The sequence below is a fragment of the Capricornis sumatraensis genome, chromosome 2, assembly GCF_032405125.1.
Source record: "Capricornis sumatraensis isolate serow.1 chromosome 2, serow.2, whole genome shotgun sequence".
In the NCBI taxonomy this organism is placed as follows: domain Eukaryota; kingdom Metazoa; phylum Chordata; class Mammalia; order Artiodactyla; family Bovidae; genus Capricornis; species Capricornis sumatraensis.
This window is the reverse complement of record NC_091070.1, coordinates 145,620,669-145,641,925: the sequence shown is the minus strand read 5'-3', so window position 1 is coordinate 145,641,925 and position 21,257 is coordinate 145,620,669. Positions and strand designations below refer to the sequence as shown.

Below are 21,257 nucleotides of genomic sequence, written 5' to 3'. Positions count from 1 at the left end.
TCTATTTACCTTTTAAAATCAGGTAGTAGTAACCTTGAAATAAGATGGAGTTTTAAACATTTAAGAAATATCCTTTGGATACAACTCTGTATCAGGTCTACACACGAACATTATGAAAATCATGTACCTTTCTCAGATATACATCCTCATATTTCTCTTGGTAGCTGATATATTATTTTAAACGCTTGGGTACTCCTTGCATATAGCTAATACTGAAAATATAAAAACATTTTTAAAGTGACACTGTTTTGAGTAGTAATGAGTCAGGGCTTTTCAAGTTAAGATAGAAATTTTTTTCATTGATAGATGGATGGATAAATGGATTGATAGATAATACAATTTTCTCACTTTTCCTTCAATTACCTAATTTTAGAGGATCTAATTTCTAATACAGATTCCTTTTCTATTCCTTTTATTTTTTTTTTCTTTTCTTTTATGAAGATATAATTCACCAAGAAAGATGATAAATAGGACAAACAGTCAATACCAAACACTTACTGACCAGTGCTGAGTTTTCTGTCTCTCAGTTGTTGCCAAAGTGATTGAAGCTAAAGAAGTCGTTCATTTCCACTTTGACAGTACTTGGTGTCTGGAAGCCCTGTGTGACTTATGTGAGAGGAATTTGTGGCCTGACTCCAGACCCTTAGAAGCTGTTAGAAACATTCTCTGCAGTCAGCAGTTGTAGTAACAGCTTGCTAGCTGTGACTTGTGCTCTCTGATAATATTTACTCTATCAAATGATGCCGTAGCCCTCCTGAATAGATGTACTGCCTGGTCAAGGGTGGCATTTGTTATTATATTCTTTGCACACAAAATCATACTGACTTGGAAATTAATAAGTTTATATTTTGTTTTGGGTAAGACCTTCAAGAAAGAAGATCTTAGAAAGATAATATATTATTTAATATTTGGGTAAATAATACATAATAATGTTTTTATCTATAGATCTGGTAGTCAGCATTGTTATTTATAGATTTTTGTACTGTGTGAATGTTTATGTTACTCTTTGACATTGTTACTCTTCAGTAACAATGCTGACTGCCAAATCCACAGATAAAAATATTATTATGTACTATTTATCCAAATATTAAATAACATATTATCTTTCTCCAGATCGTCTTTGATATCAAAGCTATGTTTCAGCAAGTGCTATACCCATTGTCAGAATCCTTTGTCCTTCTTGGTGTTCTTTTTGAGTAGGCCATACTTCTGAAGAGATATTTCTGTGCAGTGTATCCTTTTATAACATTTCCTCTTTGCAAATCTGTAGCTAAATCTCCTAAATTAACTGTGAACCATCTATTACATATTTTATTAAAAATCTTTCTCCAAAGACAGCCAGTCAGTGGAGACAGTATAACAGTTTATCCAATTAAGTTGGTTGCAGAGCTATGGTCAGGGAATTTATTTACCAACTATTCCAATGACTTTAAGAAAGCAGAGCCAGTTAGTGCTTAGCAGTGAAGCCCGTGGGGTCAGACTGCCAGGACTTTGATCCCTACCCACCAATTCATTGCTCTTGGACCTTGAGCAAGCTTCTTTAACCTTCCTTTGCTTCTGTTTTCTTCTGTACAATGAGGGTAATAATAGAAGCTGTTTCATAGTGTTATCGTGAGTGATGTGTATAAAAAATGCAAGTATAGTGCCAACAACATTAAGCTCTTAATAAATGCTAGCCATTATTGTAACTAAAGAATTAACACAATTTCCCAATTTTTCTTCCTAGTGTGTAGATTAGACTCTGAGAGATCTTTTTCTCAATCATTTTTCTAAATTCCTGTTAATAAAATACAGGTTTCATCTCATATCATTTTCGTATCTTCTCCAGTGTCTCTATAAGGGCAATTCCCTCTGTTACACCTTGTTCTTTGAAGGATCCATGCTCTGAGAAAACATGATTACATGTTTTACAGGAGCACTTTGGAAATGAATGTTATCAAGGAGACTGAGACTTAGAGAAAGGACTGTGTGCCCTAACTTATCTGCTTCAAATTAACATGAAATTTAAAAAATGTATATGGAACCTTTTTAACATCTTTATTCTGATTAGATTTCTTTTTTCATTGTTGGATCTTAGAATATCATTGTTTGCTTCATCACCGATGTTTTATTTTTTTTTTATTCCTAGGAATTCTCTTCTCACAAGAAGCAAGGGCCTGGATTACTCAGCAGGATGGGACAGTCAGTCAGAGCGGTTGCATTGTCAATGAGAGGAGTTAAAAGTCGCCCAGAGGAGTTCATGGAAATGAATAACTTCATTGAAATATTTAGCCAGAAAATAAATTTGATAGATAAAATATCTCAGAGAATCTACAAGGAAGAACGGGGTATGTAGAACTGCTAAACTGTGATCTCAAAGTTGTTGCATTTCTGATGAATCTTTTTCCATTTGCTGGTGTGGTAAGGCAGCATCAACTTAGCATTTCTTTTTGGTCATTCTTAGGATTTCTGTCTCTGCTTACAGTGCCCATCTGTTATTGCATGCTGTTTACTGTATCTAATTAGGGCCCTTAGCATATTCATCATAGTTGTTTTAAAATCATGCTCTAATTCCAACATCTCTGCCACATCTGGTTCTGATGCTGCTCTCTATTTAAACTGTGTTTTTTGCCTTTTAGTATGTCTTTTAATTTTCTTTTGCCCCTGGTAGCCAGACATGATGTACTCATAAAAGTAAATAGGCCTTTAGTAATGTGATGGCGAGGTGTGAGGAGGGGAAGCGTTCTGGAGACCTGTGGTTCGGTCTCAGTGCTTTCATGAGTCTGTGCCTTGGACCACTGTGAGCCTCACAGAAGTTCAGGGTTTTTCCTTCCCCCTCTTAGTTGAGACAGGATGACCAGAGGGGGCTCAAGTTGGGTATTTCCCTTCCTCCAGCTCAGTTGTGCTTAGTCGCTCAGTTGTGTCTGACTCTTTGTGACCCCATGGACTGTAGCCCCCCAGGATCCTCAGTCCATGGGGATTCTCCAGGCAAGAATACTGGAGTGGGTTGCCATGCCCTCCTCCAGGGGATCTTCCCAACCCAGGGATCGACCCCACGTCTCCCACATTGCAGGCAGGTTCTTTGCCCACTGAGCCACCAGGGAAGTTAGCCTCTGATAATACCCCAGCAGGTTATGCTCTGGGTAACCAGTTTCCCACAAGGGAAGGCCTTGTTAAGAAGAACCCTGGCTATTAGGTAGAGTACCTTGGCTATTACAGAACGGCTTATTTTCTCATCTCCTGCAGGAAGCAGAAGTAATTTTTGCCTGATATTTACTGTGCAGGCTTTTGGAGGTAAATCTCACAATATTGTGGGATTTCACCCATGGCTAGTTTCCCTGGAGTTTTTAACTCCTTGAATTGTCCACACTGAGACTCCAGCAGTTCATCATTGACAGTTTCAGTTTCCCAACCTGGGCACTGGCTGGGCATTCCTCTCTCTTTTTTGTTTTTAAAAATTTTTATTGGAGTATACCCAGGTATGCCAGTGATAAAGAACCTGCCTGCCAATGCAGGAGACGTATTAGATGCAGGTTCAATCCCTGGGTTGGGAAGATCCCCTGGAGGAGAAAATGGCAACCCATTCCAGTATTCTTGCCTGGAGAATCTGATGGACAGAGGAGCCTGGAAAGCTACGGTCCCTGGGGCTGTAGAGTCAGACATGACTGACACAACATAGCACACAGGGGCTTCCCAGGTAGCACTAGTGGTGAAGACCCCGCCTGCCAATGCAGGAAATGTAAGAGACCTGACCCAGGTTTGATCCCTGGGTTGGGACGATCCCCTGGAGGAGGAAACGGCACCCTACCCCACAATTCTTGCCTTCTTACCTGGAGAATCCCATGGACAGAGAAACCTGGCAGGCTACAACCCATAGGGTTGCATTGAGTCAGACATGACTGAGCACACACACACATTCTTATTTCCATTTATAAATAATAGGGATAAAGAGCTTAATATTTTGGGTGTAGTCAGTCTCAAATGTTCAACATGGGCCATAATTTTAATCAGAGAAGTGATGTTTCAGGAAATAGGGTTTCCACATTTGCTTGGGCGGGGGTGGGGGAGGAGGTGCAAGAACTCTATATTAGATCTGTCCAAGCAATGGCAGAGAGATTTAAAATAGATCTCTTTTCCTATTTTCAAGTTAGATTTTATTTCATGATTCTATGAATTCTATAAATTCTATGATGAGTTTTTGCCAACTTAGATGGCTAAGTCTGACAATAATTTGATTTATGCCTTCTTGGTCTTTATATTTACCATTTGTAATTTTTTAAAAAATCAAGAAGATAATTGTTTTAACTAGGTTTAGTGATTCCAATTCTATTAAGTGAATTCTTGATGGATAGCTAAGTGGTATGGCAATTCAAAGAGACCCCTGGAAACTCTTGACGTTTAAGAGTTCTACAGAATATCAAATAGCATCATTATGTGTTATATTTACTGGGGCAAGGGACTAGTTTTCAAATCTCTATCTGCTCTAATATTTGTGAAATCCTCAAAAGGAAAACTGGGTTTTTGTGGTGGACTTTATAAATTTGAGCTCTCAATTTCAAGGACTGGAGGCACACTGGCACAAACTTAAGGGATTTCTTGGTCTTTCGAATGTAAAGCCCATTTTTCAAGATTTCATTTAAAATGATGGGGTGGTTTTTTTTTGTTTGTTTTTGTTTTTTTGGAGTTCTGGGAGTCTAAGCTATATAACGCATTTCATATTTAAATCATGAAGAATTTGTTTATCATAATGAGTCATTTTTCTTTTGACTTGCTTTTATTCCTTTTTTTTTTCTGTGACTTTGTTTTGTGTTCCCTAATTAATTAGGCAAATTTGTATTGACCACATCATGTGCTAATGCTTTGTGTTAAAGATTGAAGGAGGGTTAAAATAGTATCTGTCCCTGAGTTCACAGTCTAGTTGGGGAAACAGATATATTAACAGACAAATTACAGTGCAGCTCAGTAAGTGTTTCCATACAGATGCAATTTGAGTGCTATATAAGCACAATTTAGAATTTCAAGGAAGCTCTTTATATTAAAATAAATACTTTACAGGGTAAATAACACACTTTGATATATGCAGAAATTAAGAAAAGAAATAAAGGAGAATGTTTTCTTTTCTAGAAATATTGGGGCCTCCCTGGTGGCTCAGACAGTAAAGAATCTACCTGCAATGCAGGAGACCTGGGTTTGGTCCAACGGGAAGATCCCCTGGAGCAGGGATAGTGTCACATGACCATTATCTGAAATAAAAGATAGGCCTAGATCAGGAGGATGCAATTTCGAAGGATCCTAGTGGTCGTCAAACATAGTATCTTCTTTAGGTGATAATAGTATTTGTATTGTTTTTAAATCTTTAAAGTCTTTTTTAGTTTACCTGATCATATAAACTTTTGAAAAATGTAATAGTTTAATAAAAAAGTTTAATTTAGAGCAATATGACATATTTCAACTAACCCCAATGACTAATAAGATGATTAAATATAGAGAACTTAATTATACTTATGTGGATATTAGACCAAAAATTCTCACTATTCATGCATCCTCTACCATAAAAAGCCATCTGTCATTAAACATTGATAGTGTGAAAGCAAATGTATAAAAATATTCAGATTTTAAAATGAAATCCAAATTTTTGGATAAATGGTTTATCAAGCATTGAATAGTCTTTTGTTCATTCTTTCATTGATATGAAAATATGGAATACATTATGTATTAGGCTTTGAGATTAAAAAAATAATGACTCTGCCCTATTGTAATGAGCGTATGGCCTTAGAGTATGTGAGTTATGCAAGCAGTTATAATAGAGTGAGATAATAGTATTAAATTATGATAGGCTTTAATAGAACTATAAAATTATGACAGTCATTGAGGACAAAGCATCTACGAATCCTCTGGAACAGAAACGGGAGAGATTTACTTGTGTTACGACTTCAAGTGTGAGAAGTAGTTTGTCAGATGATAGAAATGGTAGAGGGCAACTAAAAGACATGTGCAGTGTTTAAGTTAGGAGAAATCATGATATTCATGAATGAGCTGTTATTTTGGCTTGAATTAAAATATCTGTGAGGGAGATTTTTCAGGAGTTAGACCTGGAGAGGCAAGGTAGGGACTGAAGGACTTAAAGGACTTTCTAATTCAGCTAAGAGGCTTTAATGTTCATATACTGTGACAAAAATTGAGAGGGAGAATTGTTAGAAGTCTCTTGCAGGAGCACAGGTTAGAGATGCTGATGACGGTGCAAGTGAGGATAGGTAGATGGGTGGGGAGATGGATGGATGGGTGGGCAGATAAGTAGATACAGATTTAGAAAGACTGGAATTAGTGATTGACTGTCTCTTTGTAGGTGTCAGTTTAGGGTGCAGGATGACTCCACAGTTTTTGCTTAGATCTCTGGAAGCAATTACCAGTAACTAGGATATGTAAACAGAAGAGGAAAAGAAGACATGTTTTGTTTACATCATGTTGGCAATGAAATACTCAGGTAGAGTTTGTTTGGTAGGCAGAAGTCCATGATACAGTAGACACAGTGATCATCTAATTTATTGCCCAAGCCAGGATACTTTTGACAATGAAAAAGCATGTTATTATTGATTACACCTGGAAAGCTTTTATTCAAGGACTGTTCTGAGCAGACTGGGAGGACAGGTCAATTTAATGAAAGACGATATCTGCATTAATGTTCATCTACAAGAACATGTGCACAATGAGAAAAATAAGGTCTTTTCTTATTGTCTATAATATAGGGATTTTTAAACTTACAAACATATACATTTTAATGTATTTTAAGTATATAATTAAAGTTATGTTGAAATATATATTGAAAGAGCATATTATAAATTGAAGAACTTATTATTTTTTAGAATATTTAGATGAAATGAAAGAATACGGTCCAATTCATATTCTGTGGTCGGCATCGGAAGAAGATCTGGCTGATACTCTAAAAAGTGTTGCCAGCTGCATTGACAAATGCTGTAAGGCCACTGAAAAACGGATGTCCGGATTCTCAGAGGCCCTGCTACCTGTCGTACATGAGTATGTGCTTTATAGTGAAATGTTAATGGTAAGGACTCCTAACTATACTTCTACCTGAGTCCCTGACTTGCTTTATAAGCTTTATAAAGGCAGTTTCTGTTTCAGCTTGTTCACTATCTTCCTCTCATAGAAAGATGCTTTGCATGTAGCTGCTCATAAATATTTGTTTACTGCGTGAATGAATTGATGAGTAGAAGAATATGTTAATAAAAGACAGGCATATTCAACAGTAGTAACAGTAGTTTATAACATAGGTTTGATGCATCCTCAGTCAAGATTTACATAGAGAGTATGATTAGTTTTTCCAGTGTTTTAAAATTTTACTTTAAGAAATTTCAGCACTTTAGAAATTTCTTTTCATGGACAAGTTGCTTTCTAGGTACATTTGAAAGATGATATCCACATTCTTAATGTTCATGTACAGGAACATGCGCACAATGAGGAAAAATAAGGTCTTTTCTTATTGTCTGTAATATAGGGATTTATATGAATATACATTTTTGTTACATTTTGTTTTCATATTTGTATGAAAATCCCTATAATATAGGGATTTAGTATGTTTTGTTTTGTTTGTATTGTTATGTAGAAAGTACTTGAGTAGGATCTTGATGTTTGTTCTGTCTTCTGGATGCTTCTAAAAAGAAATCCTCCAAATTACCATGCTTTTCTTTCATGACTTGAAAAGGCTTTTATTCCTTTTATATCAGAGTTTTACGTGTAACCTCCTAAGTTCCAGTTTAAGTCTCCAGATATTTGGGATTTTGTGATGTTATCTGCAAAGCTAATGTTTTTCATCCTGTATTCTCTGCATAATACCTCACACAGTTGAACTGACACCCTCAGCTTTCTGGTGTTGTAGGTGACAGTGGTGGAAGAAGTCAGTTTGCATTGCCTGGTAGTCCATTTTTTCCTGCCATTTATGCTTGAATCTATGGTTTCTGTTTTCATGTACTCTTGATTTGGGAGGATTTAAAAATTTGTTTTGCTTCTGTCTCGGTAAGAAAAGCTCTCTCAACCTTTCAGCATAATATCTGCCTCTTTCATGTTTATTATGTTTAGATTTTCCTTCACAGAATCATTAAATATTTTGTTATTCTGCTGTAATTTGACTTTATCAGGGTCCTCCTACAAGCACATCCTCCCTGCTTCCCAAAGTCCTCTAGTGTTTTACTGTTGAGGCACCTCCTCTTTGCCTCCTTCACTTTCCCTTGGCTACATTCCATTGGTTTACTTCATTATTGATCTCCCTCTTGTGTGGCTATTCAAAGAGATCTGATTTTTATCATTAAAAATATAATATTATTTTCCCTTAATTATATGTGTTTTGCTCTTTATTATGTCAAGATGGAAATTATGCAGTTTAAATCATGTCATTAAAGGTGTGGAAAAATGATAATAGCAACCAGAATTGAATTATTTTATAAGTCCTCATTTGATTGTATTATTTTATAGGTTCCCAGGGTATAATCAGTAGCACTTACATTGCAGATCTGTTTCTGTTTTATATTGGAATGTTTTCTTCAGTGTGAGCTAAAATAATGAAAAGTATATGCTTTGACAGAACGATTATATTTTTGCTGTTTTTACTAGTTGTCTTCTGAAGCCACCTCTTACTTAAAATATTTCTATCTATATGAAGCACAATATTTCATATTGATGGAAACAGATCTTAATGGGACTAAATTATTTCATGTGCCATTTGGGTTAGAAAAAGGAAGGAGTTCCTGACATTAATGGCAATCAAACATTGAAGTAAATATAAAAGAATTTGTGACAATTAGTTGAATTTTCTATTCATTTCTTTGAACACAAGAGAGTTGTTAATCTCTTTTGAACATTTTAAGAGTGATTCTACCAGGCACAAAACTAGGGTGAGTTATTTTCAGGATGCTTTTTATCCTTGCGTGCTGTGCTTTGCTCAGTCACTTCAATCATGTCCAACTCTCTGCAACCCCTTGGGCTGTAGCCCACCAAACTCTGTCCAAGGGATTCTCCAGGCAAGAATACTGGAGTGGGTTGCCATGTCCTCCTCCAGGGGATCTTCCTGACCTAGGGATCAGACCCTCATCTCTACATCTCCTGCATTGGCAGGCAAATTCTTTACCACCAGCGCCACCTGGAAAGTCAGCTTTCTATCCTTAATGACTCAATTTTCACACAAATACTATAGAGCCAGCTTGTTTGGTTCCATTTAAGTGATTTGCTGTTTAGGTTCTTCTCTTCCTCTGAAAACACCCAGAAGACCTGTATCACGTTAAGGTTCTTCTCTTATACGTCCTACAACTCCACTCTTCCTGGTTGAACTGTTTGCTTACTCAGAGTTAGTTTTATTTTTGCCTTGAACTGTTTAGGCCACTCGTGTTTATTATTACAATTTCACTATTATAATTAATACTATGAAAACCAGTGGAAGATGTGTACAAATAGTCTTTGCACCTGCAAAGCCCAGGTAGACTGTCTAGAAGAAAAGTGAGTCACCAAGGGAAAGACATTGTAAAATGCTAGAAAACATCATAAAAGATGTAGATGAATTCTGTACTTAAATGCCTTCACAGGGGTGTTTTAACTGAAACATAAAATCATGATTATTCAAGTAAGTAAGGTGAAACTCCTATCAGTCAGAGTAGAGGCCATATTTCTTCCTTAAAAGCTTGGCTAATTGCTTAACACTTGCATATTTTAAGCTAAAATAAAATCTTAAGATGTGAATGCATACTTCCATTTTGATTCCCCACTGTAATTGACTTTGTTTAGCTATTAGCTTTTGGAGTCCAGTAAGAAGGCTGATTGTAGATACTTTCAGATGCGTGGTGCATATGCATTCACATCTGCAACTAGTTTACACCATAGCATGTATTTTCAATGCTTCTACTGATTTTATGTTATTGTTGTTAATTTGTTTTGTTCTTTGGTCTTTTTGAAGAACTGTACATGCCTAGAGTACAACACCAAAACATTTGTATTTTGTGTATAAAATACTTACATCAGTAAGAGGCACATTGGGAAAACTAATAGAAGATTTAAGAACAAGTTTCTTTTAAGTGCTTGCTATCTGTTTAGCTTTTAGAGATTAAAAACATTTTAAGGCATTATACCCCCAGATGGACTGATGGCCTGGGGAAGAGATGCAACTTGTATTCTCGAATGTATATTTTTGCTATACAAAGATTACTAAAACAAAGTACAGCCTATTTCCTTCCTGTGTTTTAATACAAAGGCTGTCATGAAAAGAAGAGACCAAATACAGGCAGAACTGGATTCCAAAGTTGAAGCTTTGACGTCCAAAAAGGCAGATACTGATCTGGTAAGTTTTTAATTTTCTTGTTATAATCATGTAGAATTCATTGTCTAAGATTTTTATTAGCTCCATTACACGCTTGTTTTAAGCATTCAGTAACTGATGCTAAAATTCCTTCCGAAAATTGATTATACATTGCATACCATGTGAGTCTGTAAACAAGATGCATTTCTGCCTTTCTGTCTTATATATTTTTCTTACAGTGAGTAAAGTATGAAGTTAATTTTGTAAAATTAGAATGTTTAAATAAGGTATGGATAAAAGAACTTAACATTGTTCCAGATGGTTAGTAAGTATTCAGTACATAAATCTATTTTTTACTAGTTTTATAAGAAAATTTTATAAGCTAAATTGGTATTCTTAATATTTTTGAATTATTATAAACATCTTTACAAAGGAAGTATATTTGTTTTCAATTCTTTCCATAAAATACTTTTCTATGGAAATTTTTAAACGTAGAAAAAGATCTAATAATATAATAAACTCATATATCTATCACTGGGTTTCATTAATTCCCAACATTTTGCCCAGTTTTTTTCTTTTGACCTCTTTCCTCGTTTTTTTTTTTTTTTTCTGAAATATTTTAAAGCAATTTTCAGACATTATATTTTCACCCGGAATAGGTTAGTATTATTGTCTTTGTGTATTTTCAAAGTAATAGTATCTGATCAGAATTGTTATTATCATTTTAAAGTTGAGGAAGAGGCTTGAAAGGTAGAGTAACTTGCCCAAATTTGTACATTTCTTGAAACAGTGGTAGCACTGGAGGTGGTGGGATCACTTGCCTGCCTCAGACCATGCTGCCTCTCAGAGAGCAAGTATAAATGTAGGAAAAATTACTCATTACCCTGTTAACTTTCATTGAATTCTCTATGGAAGAGATTTCCCTAATTTTATTTTTAATTTAAGAAGTTAGAGTACAGTTATGTCATCTGAATGGGTGAATCCTTGAAACCCCCCTTGTTAATCCATAGTACTATTACTGCCTATTCTAACTTGGCTTGGGGCTTAACCTCTCTCCTCCCTGCTCTAATTTTCTCTCTAGCTTTAATAATTTTCTGACACAACAGATGATAGTCTTACTGATTTTCCTTTTATCTTCTCTTTCTTTCTGTTTTCCCCTGTCCATAATCTAAATACTCTAAGGGTAGGAATTTTTTAATTGTTTCCTGAAGCATTCTCAGCCCAAAGATCAATGCCTGGTACATGGTGGACAATGAATAAATAATTGTGAATGAATAAGAATTGCAGTGATTGCTCTGATTCGTAAGACATATTGAAAGCTTGAGACAATGTCTCTACAAAATCAGACTTTGTGTTAAATGTTGAGCTTTGACTAAATAATGATTATGAATTATTCTCATCTTTCTTAACTATATTTATTTTTCAAACTTAAGTTTATTCTCCCGAATGGAACATGAGTGGGGAGTGGTGCGCTGTTATGGACAGAGTAGGAGAATGGAATCTGTGAAAGAGAGAAACAAAATGTAGAACAAATGAAACCAGCAAATCATTTCCTTTAACCTCAACAGAGGAGAAAAAAGAGAAAAACCAAGATTAGCCTTTTCAATACAATAAGTGATGTGCTCAGTTGCTCAGTCATGTCCGACCCTTTGCAACCCCATGGACTACAGCCCACAAGGCTCCTCTGTCCTTGAAGTTTTCCAGGCAAGAATACTGGAGTGGGTTGCCATTTCCTGTTCCAGGGGATCTTCCCAACCCAGGGACTGAACTCTCGTCTCTTGCATGTTCTGCATTGGTAAGGTGATTCTTTACCACTGCACCACTTGGGAAACTCTACAATAAGCAATATATATGTGTGTATATATGTGCATATATATTTTTTGACTTAAAGGATCAACTGGAAGGAACAAAAATGGGTGAGCACATGTAATACAAAATTATAATTGTGTCATTGGAACTGTAGAATTTTTTAACTTGTTAAATAGTTTTTAAAGATACATAAATTCATGAGATATTGAAGTTTGTGATTAGATAAAAATTTGCCCTTGAATAGATACTAGAAAAAAGTACAGTATTTTAAAGTTTCAGGAGAATAGTAAAATGGCTTAAAAACCAAGCATCTGTTCAGAATGGCTTATATTCGTATTTTAAATTGAAAGGAAGAGTAGTTGAGATTGTTCCAACCACAGAAATACAGGAAAAAATAGCTTAGGCCCAAATATGGCTAGGCTTTCCCAACTCAACTAAAAAACACATTTTTTCTTTTCATTTGACTTGCAAATATTTTGTCTTTTTGCTCTATAAAAATTTCCTTGATATCCAGTTATAACCTGATGAGCCATCTGTATTTTTGCTTTCATTGTGTATGTGTGAGAAAGAGACGTGTCCACTATAAAATATTTTTTACCTAGTTAGAGTCTATGCTGTGAGATTGGAGAAATTTGGAACTTTGACTATCTGCATCATTCTGTAAGATAATTTTTATTAATATTTGAAACAGAGATGTTTAACAAAGACATTACAAGTATTTTTTTGTTGCCTATCAAAAACAGATCCTAAAATGCACAGGCACTAATTTGATGATGTGTGAATGGTTCCACTTATATTTTCATGTCATTTATTTGTTTATAGACCTCACTTTGAAATACCTATGTTATGATGATATCTTTGGAAGCAACCTTCCAGGGTTACTCTCAAAATGAACCTGCTGTGATTGGTCACAGAACAACCAAAGGAAAGTTGCTTAGAAATATGCAGGATAGGGTCACCATGGAAACGTGCCCTTGTGAGGTCCTTCTAAGGAGCCCTCCTTTGCAGTCACCATGGCGACCCTGGCAGGGAACTGAATAGAGCAATCTATCCTGGTTGTTTACCATGGTAACTCAAGCAGGGCCACTTTGGAGACAACCCTGGGGCCATTTCTATGGAGACCTGCTGGGGATGCCTTCAGAGGCTCCATCAAAGTCACCTTTGGGTGGGATGCTATATGCAAACCCGACAAAGCAGCTCATAATGCAAAGGATAGTGAAATGAAGCTCTGCCAAGGAGGGCAAAGACTAGGGGAATTATAATTATTGGGTGGAAATAGAGCCCTGATGTAACTAACATTCCAGAGGTCATGTTAGACAGATGATCTTTATGTGGGCTATGTGCCATGTGAATGCAAGGCTCTTATCTTTTATCTTGCCTATAACTTTGTATGTGCTGTAAACTGGCAATTATGGCATTATTATTTGTTTTTCTCATCACGTAAATATGCCCACAAAAATTATATGCTTTCCTGCAAACCAAAATAATGTTTTAGAGTGAATTCCTTGATTTATTACCTGGGTAGTTGCAAAGTGGCTGCTGCTTAGAGTTGTGGTTTGTACTTCTTGTCTCACAACAATAAAATTAATGGTTTCAAAATGACCTTAACTTAATAAAGACTAGAATACTCATGTGAAGGTCAGTTCAGCTGTTCATTTAGTGTCTTGTCATTTAGACTTTGGGGTTAGATAGACCTAGACTCAAATCCTGTCTTATTTGCTTATTAAATCTTAAGACACGTTTCCTAACATTTTAAAGCCTCTTTTATCTTGTATAAAGGGGGAGATTATTAGTACTTTTCTAATAGCCTTGTTAAGGATTCAGCGATGAAATGTAAGTCAGTTATTTGGATGATATGAATAGAAAGCAGTCAGTGGTTGTTAGCTGTGGTTATTTTGATGGCTTTACAAAAGTTTAACACTTGAGTTGGGTCCTGTAAAATGAGTAAGGAATTGTTCCTTGAAGACTAATGAGTGGCTGTTATGAAAAGTAGTAAAAGCTGAAACAAGTGTGAGGAACCCTGGTTGATGTGTAGTGAGCAGAGTGCTGGAGAATGTGGTGAAGAAGAATCCTGTTGGAGGATGTGGCTCTAAAGGTGGGTTGCAGTCAGATCAGAAGGGAGCCTTATTTTTCAGGATGCAGCATATGGGCTTTATCCTTCGGACTGTGTGGTTCCAGCAAGTGCCTGAACTGAAGCGGTGGTTGCAGAGTTGCTGAAAAGAGAAATTTGAGAGAGATGTAGGTGGGAGATAGAATCTGAAGCATATAAAGAATGAGGGTGGCCCTTGTTTCAAGTTCTTAGTGACCCTTGACATTTCTAGCTCATAAGGAAGGCAGATTGTGGCTCAATAAACTGAACTGTAGCATATAAGGGAAGAAGAAAATTGGAGATGTGCAACTTTATGTCATGATGAGACAACATTTAAGGCAGAATATTCAGTGACACATTTTATCAAATGTTGTTGGGTACCTAACATATAAGAGACATTAATCCAAGCACTAGGGAGAAAATGGTCAAGAAAAACCCTAGTGAGTCCTAAATTCTAGAGACAGAGACAAAAGCAACAAATAAAATTTATAGTGTACTGTCACATATGATAAAGTATGGACAAGAGGCAGAGTTGGGGAGCAGTGTGATTTAAAGTTAGGGGTCAGGAAAGGTCTTACCAAGAAGCTGTTATGTAAAACCCCAGAAAGTTGAGGTCTTGAGCTCCGTGAATACCTGCAGAACATGTCAGGCAGTGGGGACAGTACATACCAAGTGGAGTTATGCCTGCATGTTTCTTGCAAAGCAAGGAGACCAGTGTTGCTGGAGTGGAATGAGAATGCAGAAGAGCTGTGGGAAATGAGGTTGGAGAGGTAAGCAGGGATCAGATAGTGTAAGATTATAAGATTTGGTCTCAACAAGTTAGAAAGATGACAGTGGAATGGAGGAGTGGCATGGGAAGACTTGTTCTAAAATGACTACCATGCTTGGGAAAGATGAAAGGTAATGCATATGTGGGGTGTGCATGGAATGGGAGGCCAGAGCTGGAGACTAGCTCTTCCAATCCCAGGCCACACCCTAGCTTGGATCCAGGCAGAAGTAGTGTGGAGTGGTCAGATTCTGAGGATATTTTGCAGATATAGCTGTTGCTATTTGGTGCACTATAAATTGTGAGTGAACAAGGATTATACCGTGGTTTTCAAACCAAGCAAGTGGGAGTTAAGTGTTGCCACTGAAATGGCAAAGACTTTGGGAAGAACATGGAGAGGGTGAGTAAATCAGATCGAGTGTATGAAGCTGGTGTGGCTGGAGATAACCCAAGTGAGGTGTTGAGCAGGGACATATGGAAATCTGTATAAAAATCCAGAGGTCAGGAAGGGACCCAGCTGGAAATTACTAGCAGATAAGTTGTAGTTAAAGCCATGACATTTGTTCAGATCACTAAAGGATGAGAAAAAGAGACCCCAAGACTTCATAGGACTGAGCCGTGATACATTCCAACAACAACAACAACAACAAAAAAATCAGAGATGAGATGGCTGGTTATGAGAAGGAAAGGGAATTTATATAGCTTTGGCTGGAGGTAGATAATTTGACCTATAAGATGAACTAAACAGATTTACTTGGGCTTCCCTTGTGGCTCAGCTGGTGAAGAATCCACCTGCAGTGTGGGAGACCTGGGTTTGATCCCTGGGTTGGGACAATCCCCTGGAGAAGGGAAAATCTACCCACTCCAGTATTCTGGCCTGGAGAATTCCATGGACTGTATAGTCCATGGGGTTGCAAAGAGTCAGACATGACTGAGCGACTTGCATGTTCACTTTCAAACAGATTTATTTAGGGTCATTCAACTTTTTTAGTCACTTCTCTGTTTATGAGGTATTTGTAAAACAATTTGATACAGAATAAAGTAAGTGTAGATAATAAGATATTTTATAGACATTGAGAGTTATATGCTCTGATAAAGAAGATATTAAAAAACAGATATTCAGTCAAAGTAAGGAAATCTCTGCCTGTGAAGATGAAGGTATAACAGTAACTAAGATTTTGAGGAAAACTCAAATATTTGCAGGTTCTTGTGGTTTTTGCAGTTTAGTTATAAGTTTTCAGAGTCAGAGCTTCTGTTTGAAAATGCTTATTCATTTCACTGTTTAACTGTAAGATAAATAAGGTTCATCTGTGCTGCTAAATAATGCTGCATATCCATTTTATTTTTATTTTTATTTTTGAATGGATGATTTATAGTTTGCCACTCAAAGCAGCATTCAAATATAAATGAATATGAATACATTTGACATTTAGCAATATGTGCATGGAATCTGAGAGTTGGATCTAGATATAATGCCATAGCCGTTTAGCAGTATATTTATGTGAGCAAAAATAAAAAATGCATTTTCATAAGATCATTACAGTTTGGATTTGCATATAGCCACATTCAGAAGATGCAAACAGACACCAAATTTATTTAATCTGGTCCTTGCTTCGTGTGAGTTGCTATTTTTGAACCAGTTTTTTACTCCCATCCTCAAATTGTGGTTATTAATCTTGAAATGTTCTTGATACTGTACTAAATGCTTTTTAAACTTTAAAGAAATAACATTGACATAGTTTTTTTTTTTTTTTTTTTGTAGTCAGGGCAGAGGTTGGCTCTGCCTTTTCTTGGATATTTGTTATCTCACTTCTCTCCCCTGATTTTTTAACAAATTTATTCCTTTCTATAGGCCTCATTTTCTAGTGTCTATTTTTCTCTCTCTGCTTCTTTTGTGTCTATTTGCTTCTACATGGGTTTCTCATGCACACAGATGATATGCATATGTACATATATACACACTCACACAGCAGTGAAAGACATGATGCTATCCAGTGAAAGAAGAAAGGACTTTCTTTTTGTATGTTTCCTTTTATCACTTTATCCTAGAAGATATCAGCAGACTTTTTCTCATATCTCGTGGTGAGTCCATGATCAAACTAGTACTTTGGAGTAGAAATGTGACCATCAGTACTGAATTAGACCAGCTCGAAGCTGCCCTCTGATGCAAATACCTAAAAAATAAAAACAAACAAACTGGGGCTTTTACATGTAGTAAGAGGGAGAATGGGGAATGGATTTGAAGTAAATAATAAATATGTGCCTCATATACACAGTGTAGCTGTACATTGGAGTTGTAGGCACACTACTGGTTGGGAATCCGGGTGAATGAGTGATGAAAGCCCTCAGTAGCCTCTCCTCCCAGAACAAGTACCAGGCAGTGCCTAGAATCCCTCTCCCTCTGAACCACCACTGGCAGGCCTCTCATTCAGGGCATCATTGGTTCAAATGGTTGGAAAAAAAAATCCATGTGCTGCTATTTATATAAACTTGTAGAGGGTAATAATAAGTATTTGATTAAAAAGCAAAGAATTATGTCAGTTCTATGAATAAGAGCCTGTTGAGCCTGAGATCTTTATTTGGAATTTTATCAGGTTACTTTTCTCCTCTGTTATTTATCTCATGGCATTGCAAGTAGAGCAGTATCTGAAGTGTTTAATAAAAGATCTTAAACCCAGTTGTAGAATTGCATGTGATTTTAGCCATAGCATTGTGTGCCTTTATAGTTTAGGACAAGTTACTTACATTCTCCTTGCTTTAGTTTCCTCAACTATAAAAGTTGTGGGTAACACCTTCCTTGGAGTGCTGTTAAGTCAGCCTGTGAATACTGTGAGTTCAGTACCTAGCTAGGTAGATATTTTGTATTTGAAATATATATTGATGTCTCATTCAAAGTTTGGAAAGTGGTAACTGTAATCCTGCATGTTAGATCATTACACTGCTTAAAAAAAAATGATGTAGTAATTATCTTGAGTTAAATAGTGACTGCTCCTGTTGCCCCACCTGATCACTAGGCAATTGAATATATAATTTAATATGTATATGAATATATACTGACCCTTAAAAAGTTTTTTTACTTCAAACAGTTGTTTTACTTCAAACAGTTGTTTTACTAAACTGCATTTGGCATTGTACCATTGATTTGTAATAAAGGACATTTTAAAAAAGAGAACCATTAATTTCTTTATTATAAGCATCATCATCACTGACTACTTACTAATTAAGTTTTTCTTTACGAGGATCCCTGAGAAACAATTCATTTATTTATCAGCACCAGCAATAGGATTTAATTTCTCTGGAGCCATTAACTTGTTTTCAGTGTGTGCACATCTTGGGTTTTATACCTATTCCTAGAATACTCTTTATCCCACTCTTTACATTAGTTTCTAGAATTTTGAGAACCCCAATTCTGATCCACTTCTATCTAGCCAATGTGTTTTGTGTTTCTAACTCACCCCTGGCTTTACCTTGTTTTCCCCCTACTTTTGTTTTCCCTTTGTGCTTTTGTCTTTATCTACTTCAGTTCAGTTCAGTTCAGTCGCTCAGTCGTGTCCAACTCTGTGACCCCATGAACTGCAGCATGCCAGGCCTCCCTGTCCATCACCAACTCCCGGAGTCCACCCAAAACCATGTCCGTGGAGTTGGTGATGCCATCCAACCATCTCATCCTCTGTCATTCCCTTCTTCTTCCACCTTTAATCTTTCTCAGCATCAGGGTATTTTCAGATGAGTCAGCTCTTCACATCAGGTGGCCAAAATATTGGAGTTTTAGCTTCAACATCAGTCCTTCCAAGGAACACTCAGGACTGATCTCCTTTAGGATGGACTGGTTGGATCTCCTTGCAGTCCAAGGGACTCTCAAGAGTCTTCTCCAACACCACAGTTCAAAACCATCAGATGTTCAGTGCTCAGCTTTCTTTATAGTCCAACTCTCCCATCCATACATTATTACTGGAAAAAGCATAGCCTTGATTAGAAGAACCTGTGTTGGCGAAGTAATGTCTCTGCTTTTTAATATGCTGTCTAGGTTGGTCATAGTTTTTATTCCAAGGAGTAAGTGTCTTTTAATTTCATGGCTGCAGTCACCATCTGCAGTAATTTTGGAGCCCAAGAATATAAAGTCTGACACTGCTTCCATTGTTTCCACATCTATTTGCCATGAAGTGATGGGGGATATATTGATCTTAGATTTCTGAATGTTGAGGTTTAAACCAACTTTCTCACTCTCCTCTTTCATTTTCATCAAGAGGCTCTTTAGTTCTTCTTCACTTTCTGCCATAAGGGTGGTGTCATCTGCAGTTCAGTTCAGTTCAGTCACTCAGTCGTGTCCGACTCTTTGAGACCCCATGAATTGCAATCCATACCATTTCTGTACTTTATTGTGCCCATATTTGCATGAAATGTTCCCTTATCTCTAGTTTTCTTGAAGAGATCTCTGGTCTTTCCCATTCTATTGTTTTCCTCTTATTTCTTTGCACTGATTACTGAGGAAGGCTTTCTTATCTCTCCTTGCTATTCTTTGGAACTCTGCTTTCAAATGGGTATATCTTTCCTTTTCTTCTTTGGTTTTTGCTTCTCTTCTTTACACAGCTATTTGCAAGGCCTCCTGATAGCCATTTTGCTTTTTTGCATTTCTTTTTCTTGGGGGTGTACAATGTCAGGAACCTCTGTCCATAGTTCTTCAGGCACTCTGTCTATCAAATCTAATCCCTTAAATCTATTTCTCACTTCTACTGTATAATCTTCTCACTTCTACTGTGTAATCCTAAGGGATTTGATTTAGGTCCATACCTGAATGGTCTAGTTGTTTTCCCTACTTTCTTCAATTTAAGACTGAATTTGGCAATAAAGAGTTCTGTGATCTGAGCCACAGTCAGCTCTTGGTCTTGTTTTTGCCAATTATATAGAGCTTCTCCATCTTTGGCTGCAAAGAATATAATCAGTCTGATTTTGGTGTTGACCATCTGGTGATGTCCATGTGTAGAGTCTTCTCTTGTATTGTTGGAAGAGGATGTTTGCTATGACCTGTGCATTCCCTTGGCAAAACTCTATTAGCCTTTGCCCTACTTCATTCCACATTCCCAGGCCAAATTTGCCTGTTACTCCAGGTGTTTCTTGACTTCCTCCTTTTGCATTCCAGTCCCCTATAAGGAGAAGGACATCTTTTTGGGGTGTTAGTTTTGAAAGATCTTGTAGGTCTTCATAGAACCGTTCAACTTCAGCTTCTTCAGCATTACTGGTCAGGGCATAGACTTGGATTTCCATGATAATTCAATGGTTTGCCTTGGAAACGAACAGAGATCATTCTGTCGTTTTTGAGATTGCATCCAAGTACTGCATTTCAGACTTTTGTTGACTAGGATGGCTATTCCATTTCTTCTAAGGGATTCTTGCCCACAGTATGAGATATAATGGTCATCTGAGTTAAATTCACCCATTCCAGTCCAGTTTAGTTCACTGATGCCTAAAATGTCAACATTCACTCTTGCCTTCTCCTGTTTGACTACTTCCAGTTTGCCTTCATTCATGGACCTAACATTCCAGGTTCCTATGCAATATTGCTCTTTATAGCATCGGACTTTGCTTCCATCACCAGTCACATCCCCAATTGGGTATTGATTTTGCTTTGACTCCATCTGTTTGTTTTTTCTGGAATTATTTCTCCACTGATCTCCAGTAGCATACTGGGCACTTACCAACCTGGGGAGTTCCTCTTTCAGTGTCCTATCCTTTTGTCTTTTCATAGCATTCACAGGGTTCTCAAGGCAAGAATACTGAAGTGGTTTGCCATTCCCTTCTCCAGTGGGCCACATTTTGTCAGAACTCTCCACCAAGACCCGTCTGTCTTGGGTGGCCCTACAGGACTTGTCTCATAGTTTCATTGAGTTAGACAAGGCTGTGGTTCATGTGATTAGATTGGTTAGTCTTCTGTGATTGTGGTTTTCAGTCTGTCTGCCCTCTGATGGAGAAGGATAAGAGGCTTATGGAAGCTTCCTGATGGAAGAGACTGCATGAGGAGGAAACTGGGTCTTGTTATGATCGGCAGGTCTGGGCTCAGTAAATCTTTAATCCAATTTTCTGTTGATGAGTGGAGCTGTGTTCCCTCCCTGCTATTTCAGTTCAGTTCAGTTCAGTCACTCAGTCGGGTCCGACTCTGCAACCACATGAATCCCAGCATGCCAGGACTCCCTGTCCATTACCAACTCCTGGAGTTTACCCAAACTCATGTCCATTGAATCGGTGAACTGTCCAGCCATCATCCACTGTCATCCCCTTCTCATCTAGAGCCCAATCCCTCCCAGCATCAGGGTCTTTTC

At 37.1% G+C, this 21,257-nt stretch overlaps 1 protein-coding gene across 2 annotated transcripts in view; it reads left to right on the top strand.

Moving 5' to 3' along the window:
• SNX7 (sorting nexin 7) overlaps positions 1–21,257 on the top strand; it is a 127,319-nt gene that overhangs the window by 48,529 nt on the left and 57,533 nt on the right. For both annotated transcript variants that reach the window (XM_068965294.1, XM_068965293.1), the window contains 3 exons: positions 2,129–2,327; positions 6,843–7,042; positions 10,232–10,318. In XM_068965294.1, coding sequence (XP_068821395.1) covers positions 2,129–2,327; positions 6,843–7,042; positions 10,232–10,318 — 486 coding nt within the window. The remainder of the gene's footprint in view (positions 1–2,128; positions 2,328–6,842; positions 7,043–10,231; positions 10,319–21,257) is intronic.